General features: G+C 42.1%; 1 protein-coding gene across 2 annotated transcripts in view; it reads left to right on the top strand.

Annotated features, from left to right (window-relative positions):
* The window catches only part of EPSTI1 (epithelial stromal interaction 1), a 319,077-nt gene that overhangs the window by 188,126 nt on the left and 107,724 nt on the right, over positions 1 to 23,227 (top strand). For both annotated transcript variants that reach the window (XM_078657290.1, XM_078657289.1), the window contains exon 2: positions 19,313 to 19,371. In XM_078657290.1, coding sequence (XP_078513416.1) covers positions 19,332 to 19,371 — 40 coding nt within the window. In that variant the 5' untranslated portion in view covers positions 19,313 to 19,331. The remainder of the gene's footprint in view (positions 1 to 19,312; positions 19,372 to 23,227) is intronic.

Raw genomic sequence — 23,227 nt, 5'->3', positions numbered from 1 at the left:
TCATATGACCAGACTCTGATTTATTCCAGAAAGGCATGTCATATGACATAACATCACAACAATTGAGGATTTGAGTTGGATAGAATCATAAAGTGGCACAAAGATGTGCTATGTGCTGCATTGTATTATTTTGTATCAAGGGGGCATTCTCATGCATCCACCCATGGGTTTTGATGCAAATCACTGTCTGAAAACATTGGTAGACCTGAATTTTCGCCAAAGAAACATTGCTCGTTAAGCAGAGAGTACGCTTATTTGTGGGCTAGTAGTTACTTGATACGAAGCTGGCTTGCTCGCTCTAACCCTTCACGTTGTCTAGTTAAAACTTAGTGTCATCACGTGGTATGACGATCAATGGCATGTCTTATCTCGTTAAAGAGAACGCAGAATTATTATATCGCTTGACGATACACAAGCAAGTTGAGAGAGAGTGAAATACGCACAGAGAAGCATGGGCACATTATTTGGCTAACCAAGAATTGAGATTGAAGCGGAGGTGCACCTATGAAAAGTTACGCTCTCTTTCACTGACATCATTTGGAAAACTGTGAATTAAGTCTGAGCATGGGTGCATTTATGAAAAGTAAGGCTCGTTTGACATAATGAGAGCGTGACTGTGATCTATATGAAAAATAGTACCAACGCGACACAATAACATAAACATCACATAACTAACTGAGCTATCAATATCAGAGATATCAACATACATCTTCTCTGAATATATATTATATATGAGTACTATGACTGGTTATCTTTATCGTTTTTAACTAGAGCGGTGCTCCACTTACCTGAGCTGCAGCCAGGTGGGGCGATGCATTGTCCTCCTACCAAATATGTAAGCTGACTTTTTTCCTGAGTAATGGGTCATTATCCATATTTATTAATGACATTCTAAACAAAATGTACGATGTGCTATTGACTATTTTGTTCGTCTACAATTGTTTTCTTCTTTCTCCTTGTATCCTGTCCCTGGCATCACGATTCTTCAGTCTTTTGGAGGATAATTATCATGACCTTGATCCAACAGGTGATATGGTTTATATTTTTTATCTTGCAGTAGCAAATCTATTGGTCCTGAAGAAAGCAGTGGCTAAATGGTCGCCACACATGCTGAAACATGTCGACCTTTTTTTATAAACGGATATTTTGTTAAATCCTGTTCACAATAGATACTGTTTTTAAATCTTGAAAGATTTGAGAGATACTATTAAAATTTCTTCTTCTCATCTCTCTCCAATTTTATATATCACACTTTTTCACTTTGTCACTTACACACTGCAAATCGGTTACCCTTACATATACTGTTTTTGGTACTCCCCACACATACAGCTTTCATTGGTTGAGCGTCAGTCACACCAACATCTTGTGGCAGACAGCGTATTCTCCTGGGCATAAGGAGAACCGAGTGGAAACTGATGGGTACCTTTTACACCTTAGAGGTACCCTGTTGCGCCTTTTCAGATTCACTGGTGCACTATTCTCCCCAATCACTAGTAGGTCTTTCCATTAGTTGTGTCTCGGACATTCTACATAGTTGAGCTCTTTCTGACCCTTAGACACTCTTTTGTTATTATAGACCTGAATTTGCGCCAACATCTTATGCCTCCTTGAAGCCTTCATAATGAATTGACATTTTTCCATAGTTTTCTAGTTTACCCACTTTGCAGGTGTGCTGCCTTGTACAGCATACATAAAAAGTGGAAAAGAGTATTGTTAGAAATTGGGGTCTCTAGTTGGCAGAGGTAGGTACCTTTGTCCAAATAGGAACCCTTCTTCCTAGTTATGATAGAGGAGTTACAGTCTTAAAATAACCCCTGCTCACTCCCTTGGTAACAGTGTGTAAAGCAGTTTCACATAACCAACAGTAATACAGTGTAAGCACTACAAAAGGACACCATACCAGTTTACAAAAATGTCCAATATTTTTATATACTTAAGACCAGACCAAAAATGATAAAAATCCACTATACAGTATTCAGAAATCTTCAGTTATCAAAATAACCTCAAAAAACAGTTCCTTGATGTCGATAGCTCCATCCGGAGCAATCACGGCGTTGTGAACAAACCAATCCAAACAGTTCTGTCTGACCGCGGCATCGCAGGCCAGCTACAGTGTCGGCAAGACCCGCAAAACAGTACCATTTATAAATGCAGGTTGTCTGCGACCTCTCGTTGAGCTTCCGAAAGCACGGCGTCGGTTCCGAAGGTTGGTGCAGGAGTCATCGGGCCTTTGAAGTCACACATGTTGCAGATCGAACTCCTCGCGGTTGAAGTCAGGAACGCTGGCGTCGGTAGGCGTCTGGTGCTGCGGTCCAAAATGCTGCGATGCGGCGTGCGGTGCCCTCAGGTCGCGATGTGAGCAGTGGCTCGTGACGCCATCAGATGGCATTGTCGGTGAGACCAGGGTCGCGGTGCGAAGTGGTGCGGTGCTTGTCACGTTGCAAGTCACAGCGTCGTCGTTGCTGAAGTGCTGTCGTCTGCTGACGAACTGAAGTTAATGGCGTCAGTAGGCCAAGGCTGCGGTGCGGGATGAGGCGGTGCGTTGTGTACCTTTAAGAGTGGTGCCCTCGAACCACGGTACAAGCAGCGGTGTCTATTTCAGCGTGGATTGGTGTTGGGGCTGCCACAGCGGCGTGAAGCGATGCGGAGTGCAGTGCCCACAGGTCGCAGTGCGAGCTGCGGCTCGGTGGTGGCATACAGTGTCATCGGTGAAACCAGGGTCTCGTTGCGGCAGTGCCCTCTGCGGTGCTTTCAGTACACGGAGTCGGCAGCGGCATCATAGACGGTGTTGGGTTGCTTTTTCTTCTGTTGCAGCACAAAACACACAGTTCCTAGTGCTGAGGGCAGAAGAACTTGAAGTGTTTGCTGTTCCTGAGACTTCTTGAACAGGGGGCAAGCTCTACCTCAAGCCCCTGGAGAAACTCACAAAAATAGATTGCAGAAAGTTCAGTCCAGTACTTTCACTGCCCAAGACCGAAGCAGCCATTGCAGGCCAACACAGCAAAGCACACAACAAAGTGGTAGTCCCTCCTCACAGCTTCTCCAGCTCTTCTTCTTGGCAGTCTTCTTGGTACAAAAGAGTTCTAAAGTTCAGGGGTTTGGGCTCCACTTTCTATAGCCCAAATCCTTTGTTCTTTGAGGCAGAGAGTGTCTGTGCCCAGCCCGAACCAGTTTTGCCTTCTCTGGTGTGGCTTCTTGGCAGGAGGTTGAGACGGCATTGTCCTAGGCAGACCAGGACCATTCCGTTGCAAGGAAATCTCCTCCCCCTACTCTAAATGCATCCCAGGTCTATTCAGCCCTTTCCTGACCCACCTAGACTATCCGAAAGCACTGCTGCTCACCAGCCCCTGTAATCCATAACCCAGACAGTCGATTCTGAGTTCAGGCATACTAAACTTTATTTTTCTACCTAGTTCCCAGGGCCAGTTATGTTTATAAAATGTCATAAACAAACTCCCCATTATTGGGAACAGGTTGCCTAGCAATAGTGAAAAACAAAATTGGCAGTAATTCACTATCAGGACATGCCACAAACACCAGGGCATGTCCTACCTTTCACATACACTGCGCCCTGACCACAGGGGTACCACGGCCTTACCTTAGGGGTGACTGACATGCAAGGGAAGGGTAGGGCCTGGCAAGTGGGTGCGCTTGCCAAGCCCATGGCAGTACTAGACTGCACACAGGATCTGCAATGGCAGGCCAGAGTTATATTTACGAGCTGTTTATGTGGGTGGCACAATCCAGTGCTGCAGCCCAGTAACAGCATTTGATTTACAGACTCTGGCAAACTCGGTGCCCTTTACTAGGGACTGACGCAGAAATCAAATAGGTTAATCATGGAAACACCAAGCCATAACACATTTTACCACAGGAGCACTTGCACTTTACCACTGATCAGCAGTGAGAAAAGTGCGAAGAAACACTAAGCCAGCAAAAACAGTCAAAACCGGGAGGTCAGAAAGCAAAAACTCTGGGGAAATATGCCAAGTCTAACAAGTACACTAGCAGTCATACTCCTTGCCAGTCCCAATAGACACTGCCTGCACAGGCCAATTCTTGGAGTCAGCCTGGCTGCAGAAGCTTACAGGATATCAAGTGCACGAAATGAAGGGCCTATTACAGAAACTGAAATAGCCGCAGCAATGGCAGCTTACAAAAGGCAAGTATACCAGTAGCGGCGGTCTCCCACTTGAGTTTTAAAAAAATCTACCAAACTGAATTAGTGAAGGGCCAGTTTCAAGTCTGAGATATCCTAAGCACAGGGCGGGTCACAGCTGTCCTCACGGGAAGAGCTTATCGTCATGCTGCCTAAAACCCGGCAGCGATTCGCTTGAATGCAATTGAGATTGTCCATATGCCTCTTGAACTTAAACTGTTAAATTTTGTGGAAGATTATTGTAAACTTACTTCAGCATACACTGGCGCACCTGGTTCATCAAGATCAAAATGGATTTGTTCCAGGCAAAAGTAAGTTCCCCAGTATCCGTAGTTTATCCCATGTCTTTGACTGGATATCAGCATACCAGCTCCACGTGGTAGCACTATTGATTAACATGGAAAAAGCTTTTGACAGTCTATCCTAGAAATGCTTACTTACTGTAATGTGGCAAATGGGTTGTGGGGATGTTACATTGTCATGGATAAGGTTCATATACACCCACCCGGCACAATCAAGTTTCCTGACTCCTGACCGATCTACAGGGGCACCGGCAAGGCTGCCCTCATTCCCCACTCCTCTTTGCTCTTGGGATGGATTGGTTAGCTAGTAGCATCTGTCAAATGGAGGGGAGGTGGGGTGGGGACACAGTTTGGATGTCAGAAACACTCCATCTCTCTATATGCTGATGGTATATTAATATATCTAGATGACATAACCACTGGCCTATGCGGCGAACCCTCAAAACTTTTAGCAAAATGTCTGGCCTGGTAGTCAGTCAGAACAAATCCTGTATGTTTCTTGCATCAGACATTTGTGCTCAAATGCTCCATGATAAACGCATTGCTGATCCGCCCATGAAACCTAACTTATAGAGGCTTCACCATGATGTTAAGGCTGTACATTTTGAAAAGGCTCTCATGTCCCTAAGGACTACATCCGTGTTCTGGAGGAAAATCCCTCCGTCGTTGATTGGATGCTTCATGCTGTACCTCCTCTTTTGTACTTGTTTTCTAACTTACCAATCCACAGGCATTTCTTCTGAGAACTTAATAGCTGACTGACAGCTGGTATGGAGTACAGTTAGACACAGGATGGCTCTCTAAGTTATTCATAGAGGGGGCCTTGGGCTGCCCGACTTGGAGTTCTACTCTCTAGCAGCAAAGCTTCAAAGGGTCATGACCTGGATCACCCCAAACGCTTTTCCAAAGGTGGGATAATAAGAAAATGATCTGGGTGGGATGGCTTTTCTGGATCTTTGCTGGGCGATTGCCGTGCACCTCAGCAGCTCCTCTTCTCCTCTGGCCTGCTTCTGTTGGCTCGGGCATTTTCAGAGGTCATCTCACTGGATACTCTCTGCACTTACTCTGTGGTAATGGGCCCAGGCAGAGGATGACGTGTTGACCTCTTATGATATAAGGCGGGTAGACCCAAAGCTGTAACTTGGGATAACCATTCTCGTAGCACTGGCCCCCAGATCAGACGACCATCCACAATAGGTTCTACAGTGACAAGGCCATTGACAATGGTGCATAGGTGGCTAATGCACCACACTCCTTACCCAGCCACTTAGCTATTGGCATCACGCATCCTATATAGGTAGCCTTACCATCATATGCATACCAGGACACACTTTCGCCCTAATGGCCACCCCGCACGTAACTACACTATGTGTGGATCCAGCTCAAATTGCTACTGCCTTGTTGTCTGATTTTTTATCTTGTTTATTCTGATAGCTTTCCTTTTCTCCTTATAATAGCTCCCCTCCGTGGATGTCATGTTTTGTTCCTTGATTCTTTGTGTATGAATAAGCCCAAATCAAAGCAATTAAAAAACATTTGTTTCAGTTCAGTCATGTGGAAAGTAAATGGCAGCATTCTCCTTTGAATACCGAAACTTACTCATACAGCTGTTATGTTCCTTAAGGTGCCTGCAACTAGTCCTCATTTAGCTTTGAGCTGCATCACGAGCAACAGGATTTAAACATTATTTTCAGTTTCCTTCCTGAAATTTGAAAAATAAACCATGCCTCTTTTACATACTTGAAAATATTGATTTCAGTGTTTGTTTTCATGATACCTTTAGCTATGTTTGCCTTTCCTCTATTCTTTTGATGTGTTTTTCCTTTCCTTTTTTAACACTGCTTTACAAAAAAAGCATTGACGATGCCAATAGGTCAACAGCCTCATCATAAAGGTGAGCTGTATTGACTTTGCCAGTGTTTATTTAGTGCCTGTCCGAAAGCACACATTTTGAACTCTGGACCCAGTAGGACCAATGCACATTCACCCCTCAACACATATATTACTGACCACTGATATGTGAGACAAATAGTATAAATGAGGAAAGGGAAATGGGATAAGCAGCAAAATAGAGACACCGGTTATCACCTCTCTGATTAGTCATTCAACGAGGCACTGACGTCTGAAAGGTTTGAAAGCATATCTAAAGGCAAATAAGGGATCCATACTAATCTGTCATTAATGTTCGCATTCAATTCTCACAATGACAGTGATGTATGTCTTGAAGTTATCTCTTTATATCCAACTTTCTGCATTCTTGATACGAAGCTGATTTTCATGAGACTGAAATGTAGCAAGATATGTGATCACAGAAATTGTTATAAAAATCCCTGGTTCCTGGCATGATAACTACCTCCAACTTCATATTATTCACATTGTTATTGATGGGCTTTGCTTCTTAACATTTGTGCAACTGGAAAATAACTAACTTTAATTAAACATTTGTGTATCCTACTATAACCGCACTTACGTCGCCTCCTAAGTGCTTTTTCTTCTTTAAATGCACATTATATGTACATAATCCTAATAAATGATACTCAGCATAACATTTCCTCTGTTCCTTCACAAATGATTCAAAGTTGGAAAAGAAATGCAGTAGTTCCGTAGTCTTTTACTAATAAGTCTAACTCTAAATAGTTTAAAATTAGTCTTCCAATCCATTTGATTTCCATAATACTTCTCTGAATCAAATTTTTTTTTTAGCCACATCCAAGGGTGCCATCTCCTACTCTTGTTAGTGTTCAAGACCATCGGAGAAATAAAGTATGTTTTCTGCCGGCGTCGCGTTGTGGATTCTCCATGAATCAGGGTCAGACTGGCCGTAGTGGGCACCGGGCATTTCCCCAGTGGGCTGGAGGGGTGGGGCCCGGTTTTCCAGCTTGTACATGAACAGTACAGATATTTCAAAATATATCGGCAGTTAGGGGAGCCTTTTTTGTAATTTAGAAGTGTGATAGAAACCAAGATTTAATAGGATCAAAACAAATCAGAACACATTATTTGGTGATGTGCAAGTGATAAATATGTGCTGAAACTCGATTGCAAAATACAATTTGTAAGCTATATAGTTTCCTCCGTAAAACTTCTTGCTAGTGAATTTTGTGTCCATTTCAATGGAAAATGTGCTCTCTGTAAATGACAATGTGCAATGTGCTACTGTATCATGGCTTAGTAATAGGTTTATTTAAAGTGAGAGTTTTTAAACCTGAACTGAGAAACATTCCTACAAACATCCTTATGACGATGCTGTTAGTGAACTAAGAGGTAAGCCCGAGTGCATGTGTACCCTGTATGTGGGCTAGATTCTTATTTATATATGGAGCAAAGGCTTAGTCCGTTGAAAAAAGATTGTTTTGTACAGCAGACTTGTGGAACTCGCATATTTGAAAGGTGCCCTCATCTCATGTGTGGCAATGAAGAAAAAGTCGGCTCTGTAAAATAAAATATTTGCCCAGGATCACACAATTTGAGACTAGTTTATGGATCAAGAGCATTACAATTAGGTCGGGTAGACAATTCAAATCACCAGACCTGCAGGTCTGGTAAAATGTTTGATTTCTCAAGCCTGGTGGAGCATGCAAATAAGAAGCTGGTTCCCATGAACATTCCCCAGAGCTAATCTCCTCCAAATCTACTAAATATTGCTGTTGTTTACTGACCGTTTTTGCTCTTAAAATGTTATGCCCCATTGACATTAATCCAAATTGGCTCAAGATGTGTGCTGAGCCTGGAATGTCTCCTGCATGGTAACTAAGATGTTAAAAGCAAACATAAGGAGATGTTAGAGGGAGCGGTAAAACCTTTCACTCACCCCCAGTCACAGATCTGGGTTGAATCCATCATCGTTCTTTAGCTCACTTCGTTCAGACCCAGCTATATGCAAATCAGTCTTGACCCTGTGCCTCATGGGAACCGTTCAGCCCAATATAAGATGTTCTACCGTGCCCTGAGTAATTCAGCTGCATATCATCTGGAAGTCTGACATTTTTATTTTTGGCCAAGTACGAATGGTGTATTGCTTTGCCCACTTGCGTAATCTGAACTTACGCTCACCACTTACTCTCATAGAAACTCCAACACTCCACTGGAGGTAAAAATGAGCTTTATTAATATTGTAGGCAAAGGCAATAAGTCACTGAAACTAATAAATTCTTAGGCACAGAGTGAAAGGCAATAAACAACGAATACACTGCACTATATACATAAATATGAAACTGTGAATACAGGTATATAAACAGTTAATGTACAAAGCACCTCACCAGATTCATCTGCAGCACCGGAGACTTCAACATCCCTGGGCCAAGCACTGAACACCAAGTCGGGAACCCGTAGACCGGGGCTCAGGGAGTAATCTCTTCGGGCACCAAAGTTGTTCCGCGAGTGCGTCCACTCCAAGACTCTAGCAGGCGCTCTCGCCCATCTATTCGCAGGTGCTGGCCTCATGTCTGCATCAGACCCACCCAGACAGACCTGGCCAGATTCTGTTTGGGCTGTGCCGAGGTAAAAGACATTCCTTTCCCACTCTACGGCCTAGGAGACTTGCACGGCCATCCTCCCTCTGGCCTAGAGATAAGTATGGAATGCATGAAAACACTCTGAAGGTACAACATAACCTCACAGGGCATCCTCCCAAGATGCCTCGCACCTGCTTGTATTGGTTTACGTGAAAAACATGTTTATGTTACTGCTGAAATGTAACTCCGGGTCAAGGCAGCACAAAATGGAAGTGCGATGCAACAAAATGGAAGATCAGAGCATTGCATGGAATCGAGGTCAACATGTGATTTAGCACGTGTAAAATGGCAAATGCAGTACAAATGGTCAGGATGAGTCACAGATGATAATTTAAGTTGTGACACAGAGAGCCTGACTTTGTGGTCAGGAGGTGCAGACTAGTTGTTCCTCCAAGAGGACATTACACTACCATCGGTGTCCTGGTACACTTATATCTGTTGAGTGCAGTGCCCAGAACCTGCATTGACTTTGGTGTAACTGGAGAATAATTAACATTCACGAACCATCTGTGTTTCGTACTCTAACCAAACTGTACTGTGTGTATATGGTGCTGTTAGCATGCTCAATCCTACATTTTATTGTATGCTGAACCAGAGCAGTGGGGTCCATTTAGGATGCCGCTGGTACAATATAGCAAAAGATGAAGGCTGTGGCTTAGTGTCTGCAGGTCAGGAAGTGTACTGCTGGCATACCTTGTGCATGGACCAACCCTTTACATCAAAGTGCAGTAAGATGGAGATAGGGTTGCTTTAGAAATGCACTAGTGATCATTTGGTGGAGGGCCTGTAGATTATTTCTCTTCAAGTACTTACTTTAGGGCTGATAGTGGGCAGTGGGAGGTGAGTTATCAGGTTAATTTCAACTGTCAATAGGATCTCTCAGGCAAGACCTGGGCTGTTGTTTTGCCCCCAAGTTCTACTCACAAAAGGGTTGTTGAGGGCTAGGTGCAGACCCTCACACTTGATTGTGTTCCTGTTTTAGGTGCTCCAGTTGTGAACGTTCCTCATCACTACTTGCTGAGAAGAGCCCTACCCGAGACCCAAACTATCCTTTCTCCACAGACAAGTTCCAAACCTTTGACAGTGGGATCCATATACCCTGTCTGGTAAAAGGCTTTAAAAGTGAAACCCAAATTTCATCGATTAGTTCCAGTTTTTTTTTGTCATTGGCCAAGGGAAGTTGTGCTCCACAGACTAATCGAAGAAATCCTGAGAACTAGGACTGGTGTTTTGTAGGTCATCCCATAGGTAAGGGGGCATCACCTGAAGCCTGCAGGCCATCCCATAGGTAAGGGGGCATCACCTGAAGCCTGCAGCAAGAGTAGCTCTGGGTCTGCCTGTGACTTACACGCTGCTGGCCAGCTGAGAGAGGTAAAGTAGCACCTAGTCCCTGCAGGGAGACATCTGCCAGAAAGAAGAATCCCTACAGATTTGGAAAGCAACCAAAATTTGAGTAACCATACTTGCTCACCTACAATGTATCAGGGAGCTGGGTTTATCTCATGATCAGCATAGAATTTCCTAATTAGCTTTAGCTTTCTCCTGGGTTTCGGGTTTCCTGTGCCGACCTCTGTACTTTTATTAACGCACCTAAATGTTCTTCTACTAAAGGAAGTGATGTACGTAAGTTTTGTACCGTAGTATACTGGGGAGGAAAAGCATGCATTTTCTTCTTTGCGCTATAATTCTTCGGTATAGTGTTATACTATTTTCAATGAGAGGTTCTTTCTTAAAGTAGATACCACATAGTTACTTACAGGTGAACTGTAGTCTTCGATACAATATCCTTGCCATGAAATAATTGTGTACATGTATTCTAGTGTCAATGGTCTGTGATCTATTATAATGCAAAATATTAAATTTTTGTTCTACTATTGAAACACTGATTTAGAAATATTTTGCTGCATAAATATGGTTGTTCGGCTGGGCAGATGGATATTGGATAGCTCAAATAAGACTTTGGACCTGTTAAGATTGGGCTATTGAAGTGCACCAAAATCTTTTTTAAATTTGATAGTTGCCTATCCGTTAAAGATCTTAATAGGTTTGTGGGGGCGTGGCTTGCGCGCCGCTGCAGTATGGCGGGTCGCGCTTGAGCTCCGTGGCAAGTCTGGCCCGTTGAGCTGCTATCTCCGTGTTCAGCTGCCCCTACCGGCGGAAAAGACACCATTCGGCACCGGAGCATGAGGAGCGCTGCCTGAAGGTGTTTTCCTGTGCGTCTGGCCACCGGCTGCATGACTTCTGCTGATTTCCTCAGAGGCGCTCGTTTACCTTACGAGCGGCCGCCATCTTCCCGCTCTCCGCGCTGATTTCTCTTCTCCTCAGAGGCGCCGCCTGGGATACAATATTGCAATTTGTGGGGGATGTTCCTTTCGTCTTCACAATGATGCCTGCAATTGGTAACATTTATAATTTTTTTTCTGCTGTATCTTTGCTGCCTGGCTGGGATTAAGCTGTCCACGCGCTGTTTCTCTCAGGGCAGCTCTCTCATGTGGTATGACTCTTCTTCTTACGAGCTCATTACTGTGCTCCCCTGCGTTTTTGTAGCTGTGTTATTTCTTGCTACTTGTCTGCCTTGCATATAAGTCCGCCGCTATTCATATTTTAGCGCCATTTCAGCTCAGTGTGCTATATCTATATTTTTTATGGTATAGTCTGCGCAGTTTTTCCTCTCTTTTTTTCCTCAAGTGGTTGTGCATTTTTTTCTGGAGGCTGCTTCTTTATGGCTGCGACTATGGGGCGTTCTTCGACCAATAAAGACTCAAAAGATGTTGGCACGTCGTTGAAAAGGCTTAAGTCACTGTCTCCTACGCCTGACCCTCCTCAGTCAGAGGCCGCTTCAACGCTGGACACCATTTTGGCGCGCCTCAATGAAGTACATGATATTGCGCAGTCCACGAAAACAAACACGGATTTATTACAAGTGGAGGTGGCTGCTGTCAGAAATGACTTTAAGGCCCTCTCTCTTCGTGTATCCGCTACCGAATCACGAATCAGTTGTGCAGAGGATGGTGTCCAAAAACACTCCAGATCCCTCAACCACTTGGAGCACTCCATGGCGGCATTGCGCAGAGACTTAACTGAGCAGGAGGACCGTAATCGTAGATCTAACCTACGCATTTTTGGTCTGCCGGAAGATTCAGAGAAGTCATCCTCATCTATGATAGAGTTCTTATCTCATTGGATTCCGGATCCCTTACAAATTTCATTCCACAGAGACTTTGAAATTGAAAGAGCACACCGTGTTCCTACGTTTCGGTCTAAGACAGCTACCCAGCCGAGAGCAATCATTTTTAAACCATTGCGGCATCAGCATACTGAACTGATTCTCTCTCGTATGCGGAAAGCTAAACAAGTCTTTTGGGATGGTCACAGGATCTCCATTTCTCAGGACTTTGCCAGGGATACGGTTATAAGGAGAAAAGGATTCCTGAATCTTCGAAAACGTCTTTCTGAGATGGGTATTCCCTTCTCGTTTTCTGGTCCATCGAAATGCCGCATCACTTATAAAGGACGTTCTAGAATTTTTGAGGAGCCGGCTGATCTAACTACCTTCTTGGACAACCAGCTGGAGATCGAGATGGAGATTCAAAAGGCGACTTCACAGGCTCCTGGTGCCTCGGGCACTTGAACTATCTCCTTCTTTTTCTCTGGATGTATTTTTCTGTAGGACTGGTTTCCTCTTCTCTTCTGGTCGGCTTCTTGGCCAACCTTAACTTCCATGGATGTTCATGATCTTTTTCTGTTTTTTTGTGTTTCCACTCATGTTTGTTCTATTCTTCTTTCTGGCATCCACAATTGTTCGTTCCTTTTTAGCTCTCTTTCTCTTGGTACCTCTTAGTATCTCTTTACAGCTTTTCTTCTTCGTCTATTTTCCTCCACTTCTCCAACTTGTTGTTCTTTATTCTTTCTCTTTTACTCAACTTATTCTGTATCTTTCACTTGTCTTCAATTATTCTTCTCTCTCACATACTTTTTCTATTTTCTTGCTGCCTATCTCTTACCAGTTACGTTGCTTTTTCTGGTAGGGAGCACTCTCTACCCTTCTTTTTTCTTTTTTTTCTCCTTCTATTCTGCTCTCTTCCTACCCTCTTCCTGCACATATTTACTGTTATTTTATATTGATGTAGTGTATTTACTGACCATGTAGTTATTTGTTTCGGATCTACATATTGCTTGTATTGCTTGTTTTGCATTAATCTAATGTTCATAGTTTTCCTCATGTTTTTCTTTTTCTTATCTGTTTTCTACTAGTATTTAGGAATATAGTTATGTTTCTCGACATTGACTGTTCTTTAACTGTGTTTATACAATATCTTAGTTAGAGTATGTATATTTACATTATTAAGCTGCTTTGCGGTATTGCTTTTGATTGTTACCAATTTGTTCTTTTTTTTTTCCTGCTATCCGATTATTGTAGTTTTTGGGGCTATTGTTCTCAACTGTTTTTTAGGCTTGTTCGGGTACCTTGCTTGCCTTTCCACGTTCTCCCTAGTATGATGTGGGCCTTTTTTAGGCCTCCCCTCCTGCTTCTCCTCTCCTTCCTCTTTTCTCTCCTTTCTTCTCTTCTTTCTTTCTCTTTTTCTTGGATTCCTCACATAGACGCTCCCGTACTATTTCTTTTGTTTGCTGACTGGCTCCTTGGATTCATGATGTTCGTCCTCTTTCTGTCATTCAGGTCGTCTTTTTTCTATTTTTATGTTTCCCTATGCCAGGTTTAAATGTATTATCCCTTAATGTTAAGGGTTTACATCACCCGGTGAAGAGGTCGAAAATCTTAGACTACTGTAAGTCTTTGTCTTCTGATTTGGATCTTTTTCAAGAGACCAAGGTTACTAACAAAGAGGCGTTGTTTTTAAGGAAGGAGTGGGTTTCGGATGTTTGCTGTTCTGATGCCCTTGGTAAACGCAATGGAGTCATTACGCTGGTTTCAAAGACTTCTGGTTTATCGATACTGTCTTCCGATCGTGATTCGGAGGGTCGCTGGCTGTTGTCTAAATTGTCGGATGGACAGCATGATCTGTATGTGATGAATATCTATGCTCCTAACGTTGATGATCCATCCTTCTGGAAATCGGTCACTACAAAATTAAATGACACCCCGCACTCCGGTAATCTCATTGTTGGTGGAGATTTCAACTTACCAATGGATCCTCTTTTTCAGTTTCGTCCTCCTAAATCTCACAAACAAATGATCAACATGTGCTCCATTATTCATCTTCAAGATATTTGGCGTCTTCATAATCCCACTGGTAGTGATTTTTCTTTCTTCTCCTCGCCTCACTCTTCTTTCTCTCGTATTGACTATCTCCTGGTTCATTCTTCTCTTGTTTCATCTTCCTCTTCTCCGCTTATACATCCTATTTTGATCTCTGATCACGCTGCGGTAACTTTTACGTTGTCATCCTTTGCCCCTAAATCACGTGCTCGTTCGTGGAGATTAAATACCGAAGTATTGCATGATCCGTCTCAGGTTCATGAGTTTTCTGAAGCTATAGATACCTTTTTCCATGAAAACGAAGGTTCTGTTTCTTCCCCAATTATTCTTTGGGACTCCTTTAAATGCACTTTCCGTGGTCAAGTTATTAAATGTATGTCCAAACGTAATGCAGATATTAAAAAGGAACTTACGGATTTGTCTTCTGATATAAAATCTCTGGAAGCTTCCTTTAGGCACTCTAAGGATCCAACTTGTTTACAACAAATAAAACTACTAAAATACAAATATAATACCATTGTTACTAAACGAGCTTATATTGGGGTGCAAGCTCAAAAATCCAAGAAGCTATTATTAAAAAATCGGGCTGGGAAACTTTTGGCGGCTACGTTAAAATTTCAGGATTTTTCTTTCAAATCTTCGCAAATTTCTTCCATTACTGACCACACAGGCTCTAAGAAATTCCAAACAGGGGAAATTCTTGAAGTTTTTCGTGATTTTTATAATAAGTTGTATACTCCTTCTACTCATTCCTCTTTTGAACAATGTCGAGATTTTTTAAATTCAGTTCCGATTCAATCGGTCTCTGATGCTGATCGCTCTATTTTGAACAAGCCTATTTCTCCCGACGAAATCGTTTCTGCGATTAAAGCTACTCGTTCTGGCAAGGCTCCAGGCCCTGATGGTTATCCCATTTTATTTTATAAAACTTTTCTTCCTACGCTTGTCCCCAAATTGAAATCTGTCTTTGATTCCTTTGTTAAGGATGGAGCTGTTTCTGGTACGGCTGCCGAGGCTACCATAGTGGTGCTCCCGAAGGAAGGGAAGGACCATTCGGATCCTAAAAACTTCCGACCTATTTCTCTCCTTAACATGGAAGCTAAGATTTTTGCTAAAATCCTGGCCAGAAGGTTAGAATCCTTTATCCCTCATCTTGTGCACCCTTCCCAAACTGGTTTTGTGAAAGGACGTCTTGCGCGAGACAATGTCCGCACATTCTGTCATATTCTCGGGGCGGCTAAACGATCTCATCTTCCCGCCGCGGCTGTGGCCCTGGATGTGGAAAAGGCCTTTGATAAGGTCTCTTGGCCTTTTCTTCGTGCTGTTTTGTGTGCGCATAACCTAGGTGACTCTTTCATTAATATGGTGATGTCCTTATATTCTCAACCTAAAGCTAACCTTAGAGTCAATGGTGCTACATCTTCGTTTTTCAATCTTCATCAGGGCACCAGACAGGGATGTCCTTTATCCCCACTTTTATTCCTACTTTCTATTGATCCCCTTCTTCGTTTGATTGAGTTACACCCTGACATCAAAGGTTTTTCTTTTGGGCCTCACTGTATTAAAACTGCTGCGTACGCAGATGATGTTCTCATCTTTTCAGATGATATCGCTTTGGCAATCCCTGCTATCTCTGATACCATTTCTTTATTCTCTTCGGTTTCAGGGTATACCCTCAATAAAGATAAGACGGAAATGTTCCCTTTGAATGCATATTGTTTCCCTTCCCATATGGGCTCAGCGGGCTTTAAATGGCAATCTACACACCTGAAGTACTTAGGTATTTATTTTTGTTCTACTCTGTCTGCCACCGCTGCCTATAATGAATCCCAGACTATCCTTAAAGTGCGTCGTCTTCTGGATACATGGTCTCCGAAACATATCTCATGGTGGGGTCGCCTTCAGACTCTCAAAATGATGATTACGCCGATTATTAACTTTGTTTCATCCATGATTCCCCTCAAATTGTCAGATTCCTTCTTTCGCGAAATTGATACTCTGACTTCTAAATTTTTGTGGAATGACAAACGTGCTCGCCTTGCATACAAATTTTTGCGTCGTCCTTGTGATATGGGAGGTTGTAATTTTCCTGACTGGGAACAATACCAAATTGCCTTTTTGGCCTCTCAAGGTGCTTTATGGTTCTCTCCGCCGGCTCTTCACGTTCCCTCTTGGCTGCTCATAGAACAGGAACTAGCATCCCCTTTGCCTCCCGCCTCTTTTTGCACCACTTCTACTTTCCATATCCTGTTTTCCTGTACTATTATTCTTGATACAATTGCTGCGGTCAGGAAAGTAGATAAGAAGGTGGCGATTCCTTTGCATAAAACCAGGTGGTCATCTATCTGGCGAAATTCCAAAATTAAGCTTATCATTACTCCAACTCTCATGTCCTATTGGGCACGTAAAGGGATTTCTCTTGTCCACCATCTCTATGGTGTTTCTGATGAACCATTACCCTTCTCTACCTTGGCTCGAAAGCATTCTTTAACAAACCTGGATTTTTATACTTTTCTTAAAATTAAGGTGGACATTGCTAAAGTGCGTCTTCATCCTACTTCCTCTACAATCTCACTCTTTCAGCTATGGATTAAATCTGGGCATGTCGCCTCCAAAATGTATACATTTTTGTCTTCTGCTTCACTTCCTGCACAGACCGTTGCTCAACAAAAATGGCTACATCATTTTGACCATGCTATTACGGAGCATATTTCCCCTGATACCTGGCAATCAATTGGTAAATTTTCTCTCCGTAATAAGATCGCACCTTCCTTAATGCAGTCTAAGTTTTTCTCTATTAATCTTCTCCATTGGACACCTGTACGTCTTCATTCGCTTAACCTTAAAGATGATAATTTATGTTGGAGCTGCGGTTTGGAGGCGGGCGACTTTCCTCATATGTTTTTCCATTGCTCCTTGCTTCAACCTTTTTGGAACCTCATCCAGAAGCATCTCTCTCTTATCTTTGGTTGTGAGCTCCAACTTTCCTTCCCCTTAATCTTGCTAGGTCCACTGGCGGCCCCTACTCCTCTCCCTTTAGATCCATTGGAGTTGCAGTTGTTAGATCTTCTCCTGACTGTCGCGGTGAAAATTATTCTTATGGAGTGGAAATCCTTTTCATCGGTTTCCTATCATACGTGGTGGGCTTGGGTCTCCTTTTTACGCAGTGCATGCACTTCAGTTGATCAAGCTCACCTCTCTCCATCTATTTCTAGTGGGGTGTGGCAGGCTTTGGATGATTATATGGAGTTGTCTTCCACAGGGTTGGTTCCTCAGTTTCCTTTTGATGTATTGGCATAATTATTGTTTCTTATTGGTCTCTGGGCTGGGGTTGTCCTGTGGGAATCCGTCTTTTTTTCTCTTTCTTCTTCTCTTCTTTCTTTCCTGTCTTCTTTTCCCATTCATCCTCTCTTCACTCTTTCTCTTTTCTCCTCTCTTTTCTTTTCTGTTTCCTCCCCTATCCCCTTCTCCACATTTTGATAAGTGATACGTTTGTTTTATTGCCTTGATAGAGGCTTTTACTTAAATGCAATTTATATCTCTCATGGGCTAATGTCCCTTGTGTATATATATTCTCTTAGTTTACATATTACTTTTAGCCTTTTTTGCACATGTCTCTTGCATCGAGTGTATCACTTGTATTGTATTTCCTATTCATTATCCTTACCGTTATTCTCATTAATAAAATTTTCTTGAAATCAAAAAGATCTTAATAGGTTTGCTACCCTATTATCACTGTGCCCCTGTCTTCTACGACCCCTTAGTGTAAAAGATCATAAGGCCCACTCCATTTTAATTGGGACAAGGCTCCATTTTATGTGTTTTTGCCAAATCATCAACATGTCTTCCTTTGACGCAGATGTTGTCAGTCCTTATCTTTCCAAGTACCTGTGACAGTGTCAAGTCCCTTAGATATAGACCTCAACAAGACACCTGATGCGCCATCAGTCTGGAAAAAGTGCCTTGTTATCTCAATTTGGAGGTCAAACAAGAATAGCCAAAATAGTATAGTCTGAATTGCCGTATTTTTACCTTATTTGTTTAAAAGAATGCGTCTTAGACTATTGGTCTGTCTTAGACTCATTCGTTATACTGGACATTCCAAAGGTGATGTTGAAAATGTACTCTTAGATAGGATATAGTTTTAAGGACTTCCACTCGTCAGGAGTGGTCCTTCAGGCCAGATTCTCACCCAAGATAGTGCCTGCTACAGATGCTGTTGTATCACATTTTCTACTGAAGGCTGATATCGAGCCCGAGTCCAGGAAGAGATGATGCTGATGTTTGTCTTTCGCAGGGAACATGGCCGTCTGACTACTGATAATTATAGTGTATAGCTCTAAACGGGTGTGAAGTGTGCTCATTCGCCCTAAGAAACTCTAGCTGCGAATTATGCTATTCCTTGCTCTCGTAGCAGAGCTCATAGAAGTAGGCTTTAGGGTGTTTGGTTTTTAGATGACATTTTAACCATGATGGAAATTTCCATTTTATTCTTGTTGTTCGCAATATGCATTTGTGCTGTTTTAACTGTATTCTGTGTGGTTATTTTAGATGTGCTGAGCACCAGGGCCCACCTGTTAAAATAAATATGCTTTTTAGTTTAAGTGCACCAGTTTGTGTGTGTTATTGATGAGAACGAAAAAGATTTGTTTCTAATAACCACTGTGTCCCTGGGTTCCTATTTAGGGACTGTTAATAACCCAAAAGCATTGATGCCACTTCAACTATGTACTGGGTGGGGATGTGCGGGGCTACAAAAACCTTTCTTACACATCCCGGCATTGTGTTGAATTAAGTTTACTCCTGTCACACAAGGGTGTGAAAACAAACTTTTTAGAGCCGAGCCAGATAATATGTTTACACAATGCCCTGATCACTGTGCAGGATTTGTTTTTGTGTTTCCCTAACTGGTTGGTTAGTTTTTGTGAATTCTCCTATCTTGTCCTGGACCTGTCCTTGCAAATCAATGTAAAAAGTTTGCATTTTTATCTGCACTTTTGTGTTGCAATGCTGCGGTCTTCTCAGTGTTTGAGTACAATATTCGGGTACACTAATATAGAGAATAAGTAGTTATGTGATTTAGAGTAACCATTCAAGTTATTATTTTTTATTCTTACAGGGCAAGCGGTTATCACATAATGCATCCCAATGAAGAGCGACGAAATAAGGTTCAGGCAAGTAAGTACAATATTGTTTGATTTGTGTACAGTCTATAGCATTCCGTGTCATTCACATTAACATGTTTTATTATTTTGACAAAGGTAATTGCAGCAAACACACATTTCTATCACGCCAAAGATATTTTGTATACATTTGTTTGGAGCCAGATTTCAGACGTCTTGCACTTTTTGTTGCTAAACATTCAACTTGATTACACACCATACACTGTGCCACCAATGCCCTAACCCAACATTCCTTTTAAATATGGGTTAATACAGTTTATTATTATGAAAAAATATACAGAAATGGGGACAACAATTGTAAAATACTTCAAAGTACAAGTCTACAACACAAGTGGATTCTCTATTTATATCCAATACCTACTCCTAGCGATAACTTGACATAGTAACTAAGGCCTTTGAATGATTTTCAGAAGGCTTCATATTTAGTGTGCCATTGGTACCTTGTACTGTTATTAGGGATGCACTCTTCAATTTGAGTAAAGGTTGAGGTGCATTTAAAGCTACAGCAAGAGTGTGGTCATCCCAAGCAAGCCAGCAGTTAACTGACTCAATTTAGAATGCCACCACTCAGACAGAACATAGACCATGAGTAAACATTCCAACATATAATAGACAAGCCAAGTATAACGTATCTTCTTTCCTTAACATCAAATAAAATATAATAATTTTTAAAGTATGCAAAAAACACTTGGTATGAGCGTCAAACAAATGTTCATAGCTCCCATTGTTTCTTAACTCACATAATGGTGTAAATACATAGGTGGTTAGTGATCCTTACGGTGCCTAGAATCACCTGGACTGGAGTGTGCATGTATCCTCTTGAGGCAGAATATCAACCACCTACCACACGAGTTCTCCACCATATTTCCTGGCATACACAACTCATCACCCATCGTCGACATGAAAACACAGCACTTATCCTTCTTTCCCATACAATCTCCCCTATTCGATACAATGCAACACTTCTGAGGGTCCATCTTTCACTGTACTCCAGAATGACGGAGACACCATGAATTTATATGATCTTAAAAGAAGTACTGAACTAAGATACACCACCTCTCACACAATCTGACCTTAACCCAATCATCCGCTTTTAACTTGCCATCCACTTGCCTAATGTCTTCTATCATGCCTCCCTTTAACACCCACTGTTTCAACCTTGCAGGAACTATCTTTGTACCTGAACTGTACCACACATTAATTCACATGGTGTCTATAGAGTTCCACTATTTACCGTAGTGTGGTGTACCCAAATCGTATTCGTAACCATCTCTAGATTTTGGCCAATAGTATAGGCCATATTTGTATGGTCCATTTGACCATTCTGTTGTCCCGTTAAACAATGCCAACAGCTTATGGTTTGTAAAGTTACACACGAATGTGCCTAATGCCACAAGCCCATTGAAAGGCCTGCATTTCTCCTGCGGTAAGTTGAGTTCCAGTATCTGTTATAATTACAAATGGCAATCATTTCTCGGAAAATGTTGACCTAAACTTTTGCATGGTCACCCTCTTGGTGATCTCTCTCATGAACCTCCCAATTGACCACTTTGAATGGACATCCATCACAACCAACGAAAACCTTAAATCTCTTTCAAGTAATTTCAAAGACCCAATGAAATCCATGCACACATTGTGCCAAGGTTTACCGGGGTCATCAATATGGCCCAAGTCCTACTGGACACCCACTTTCAGTCTTTACTCACCCTCCCTGCAGTCTCTGCTATTTTCCACCCAAGTAGTAACTTGGTTGTCCAACCCAGGCTTCTAAAATTCAGATTTAAGTTGTTTTTTGTTAGGGTCTGTCCCTGGTGTCCTCCATGTGATATGTTTATCAACCTTGAGTGTAAACCAACCAGTGGCACAAATCATTTGCCCCGGTATCAATATTTCTTTCCACACACAATAGTGACTCCGTACTCCCGTTCCTACTAGCCAATATGAGAAGACCATTAACCACCTTAAATGTAGCATCAGAGTCCATTTTGCCCACACACTCCTTAACTATAAAAGCACCAGCACCCCAAGCTACAGCATCCTGCACGGAGGCTACTGTGCCCTCACTCTTCTTTGCAATCACTGCAGGCCCATCAGCCAATCACCAGTCAGCAGACAAAAAGGAAAGGCAGTCCGCTTGAAATTTTAGATTTTTTTTTAAAAATATAGCAATATTCTTGTAGCCTGGCTGCTAATCTGGCAAGTCTTGGGGGACCCTTATGAGGACGACTCAGAAATAATACTTGAAGAAATACCTTGACCAAGGGTCTATGATCTGTAGTAACAAAAATTGCACATCTCACAAGTAGGTACAAAAATACTCCACACTATATGCTGCTGACAGAGCCTTCCCTTCAATGATAGATTAGTTCTATTCAGAGCCTTTGAGGCAAAAGAAACATTATTTTCTTTATTTCCCATGAAGTTGATTTCGAACTGCACTAAAACCTGTGGCACTGGCATCAACATGAAGTATTGATTTAAGCCAAACAGAAATAAGATACCCGTGTCTCAAATCTCATCTTTGAGTGAATCAAAACACTTGTAGTGATAAACCCCCATTAAATATTTCAACCTTTCCTTAACCGGGTTCTGAGGCACTCTGTTTTGTCAAGGAAACCCTCAACAAATGTAGAATAATATTCTATGAGCCCTATAAAGGTTTGTAACTGGTCCTGGTCTCTAGGTGGATGGGCTATCTTAATTGTACTTACCAGATTGGCTTTTGGTTTACCTCCCTCAGCAGATATGGTGTAACATAAGTATTCAATTTGTTCTTTCCAGAACTTACATCTGTTTTGTCTTAGTGTGAGGCCCACCGCTTACAGTCTGCGTAATGCTTGTGTAAGTGCCAGATTGTGGTGTTCAATGGTCTCCTCAAATATGAATATATCTGTTTGAAAATATAAAATGTTATGCATCCCTTTAAAAACTTCAGCAATCATCCTTTGGAACCCACTCACCGCTAAAGATAGCGAAAAGGGATGCAAGTAAACTGATAGATATCCGCCATAGTGATGAAGGCTGTGAGGGGTTTTGAATAATTATGCAACCTGACCTGGAGATGCACATTCTTCAAATCGAGCTTTGAAAAGTACTTGCCTCCGCTTAATGAGAAAAACAGTTCATTAATGTAAGGCAAGGTGTAAATGTCCACAACCATGCTTTGGTTTAATGACCTGAGGTTGACGCAGAATCATAAATGACCATCTGTCTTTTCAGTGGTGACCATTGGTGAAATTGATCTATATGTTTCCACAGACTCCATTATATCCTCACAGATCATTTCTTCCAATATTTTCTTAGCTTCGCCTTGAACAATAATGGGGACCCTCCTCATCTTTAGTGTATAGGTAAGGCACCTGGTTTGAGAATGATTTTGTGTACACACCCTTTCAAGTATCCTAAAATCTAATGACATTAATTTTATCCCTCCTTTTATGATGTCTGCAACAGTCCCAGCTTCCTCCACCATTATTTTATTGGGTGCCCTTGGATTAATGACAATATACATATCCCACTGATTCACCCAACTAAGAATGGGAGGACCATCCTTCTCTATATATGCCTTCCCTTCAATCTCCCTTTGAGCGAACTTGATGGTGGCATGCACACATAGTGTCAATGGTCTCACCTTGACACCCCCAGCAGGAAGTGTCCTTGGATAATACTGTAGCAGTGGGCCATTCCTCCTTAACCAGAGTCCACAATATGTTCTCACACACTGCCATTGATTGTAAATTTTGTTTTTGGTCTGCACTTCCTCTTTTATCCTTAAGATCATTATCTTTATTATATAACTTCCTGTTTTTGAATTTATATGTTGTTGTCGAAAGCATTGTTTTCACAGTTCC

This window comes from Lissotriton helveticus, chromosome 8 (assembly GCF_964261635.1).
Source record: "Lissotriton helveticus chromosome 8, aLisHel1.1, whole genome shotgun sequence".
NCBI classification, from domain to species: Eukaryota; Metazoa; Chordata; class Amphibia; order Caudata; family Salamandridae; genus Lissotriton; species Lissotriton helveticus.
This window is presented reverse-complemented; position numbering and strand designations above follow the sequence as displayed.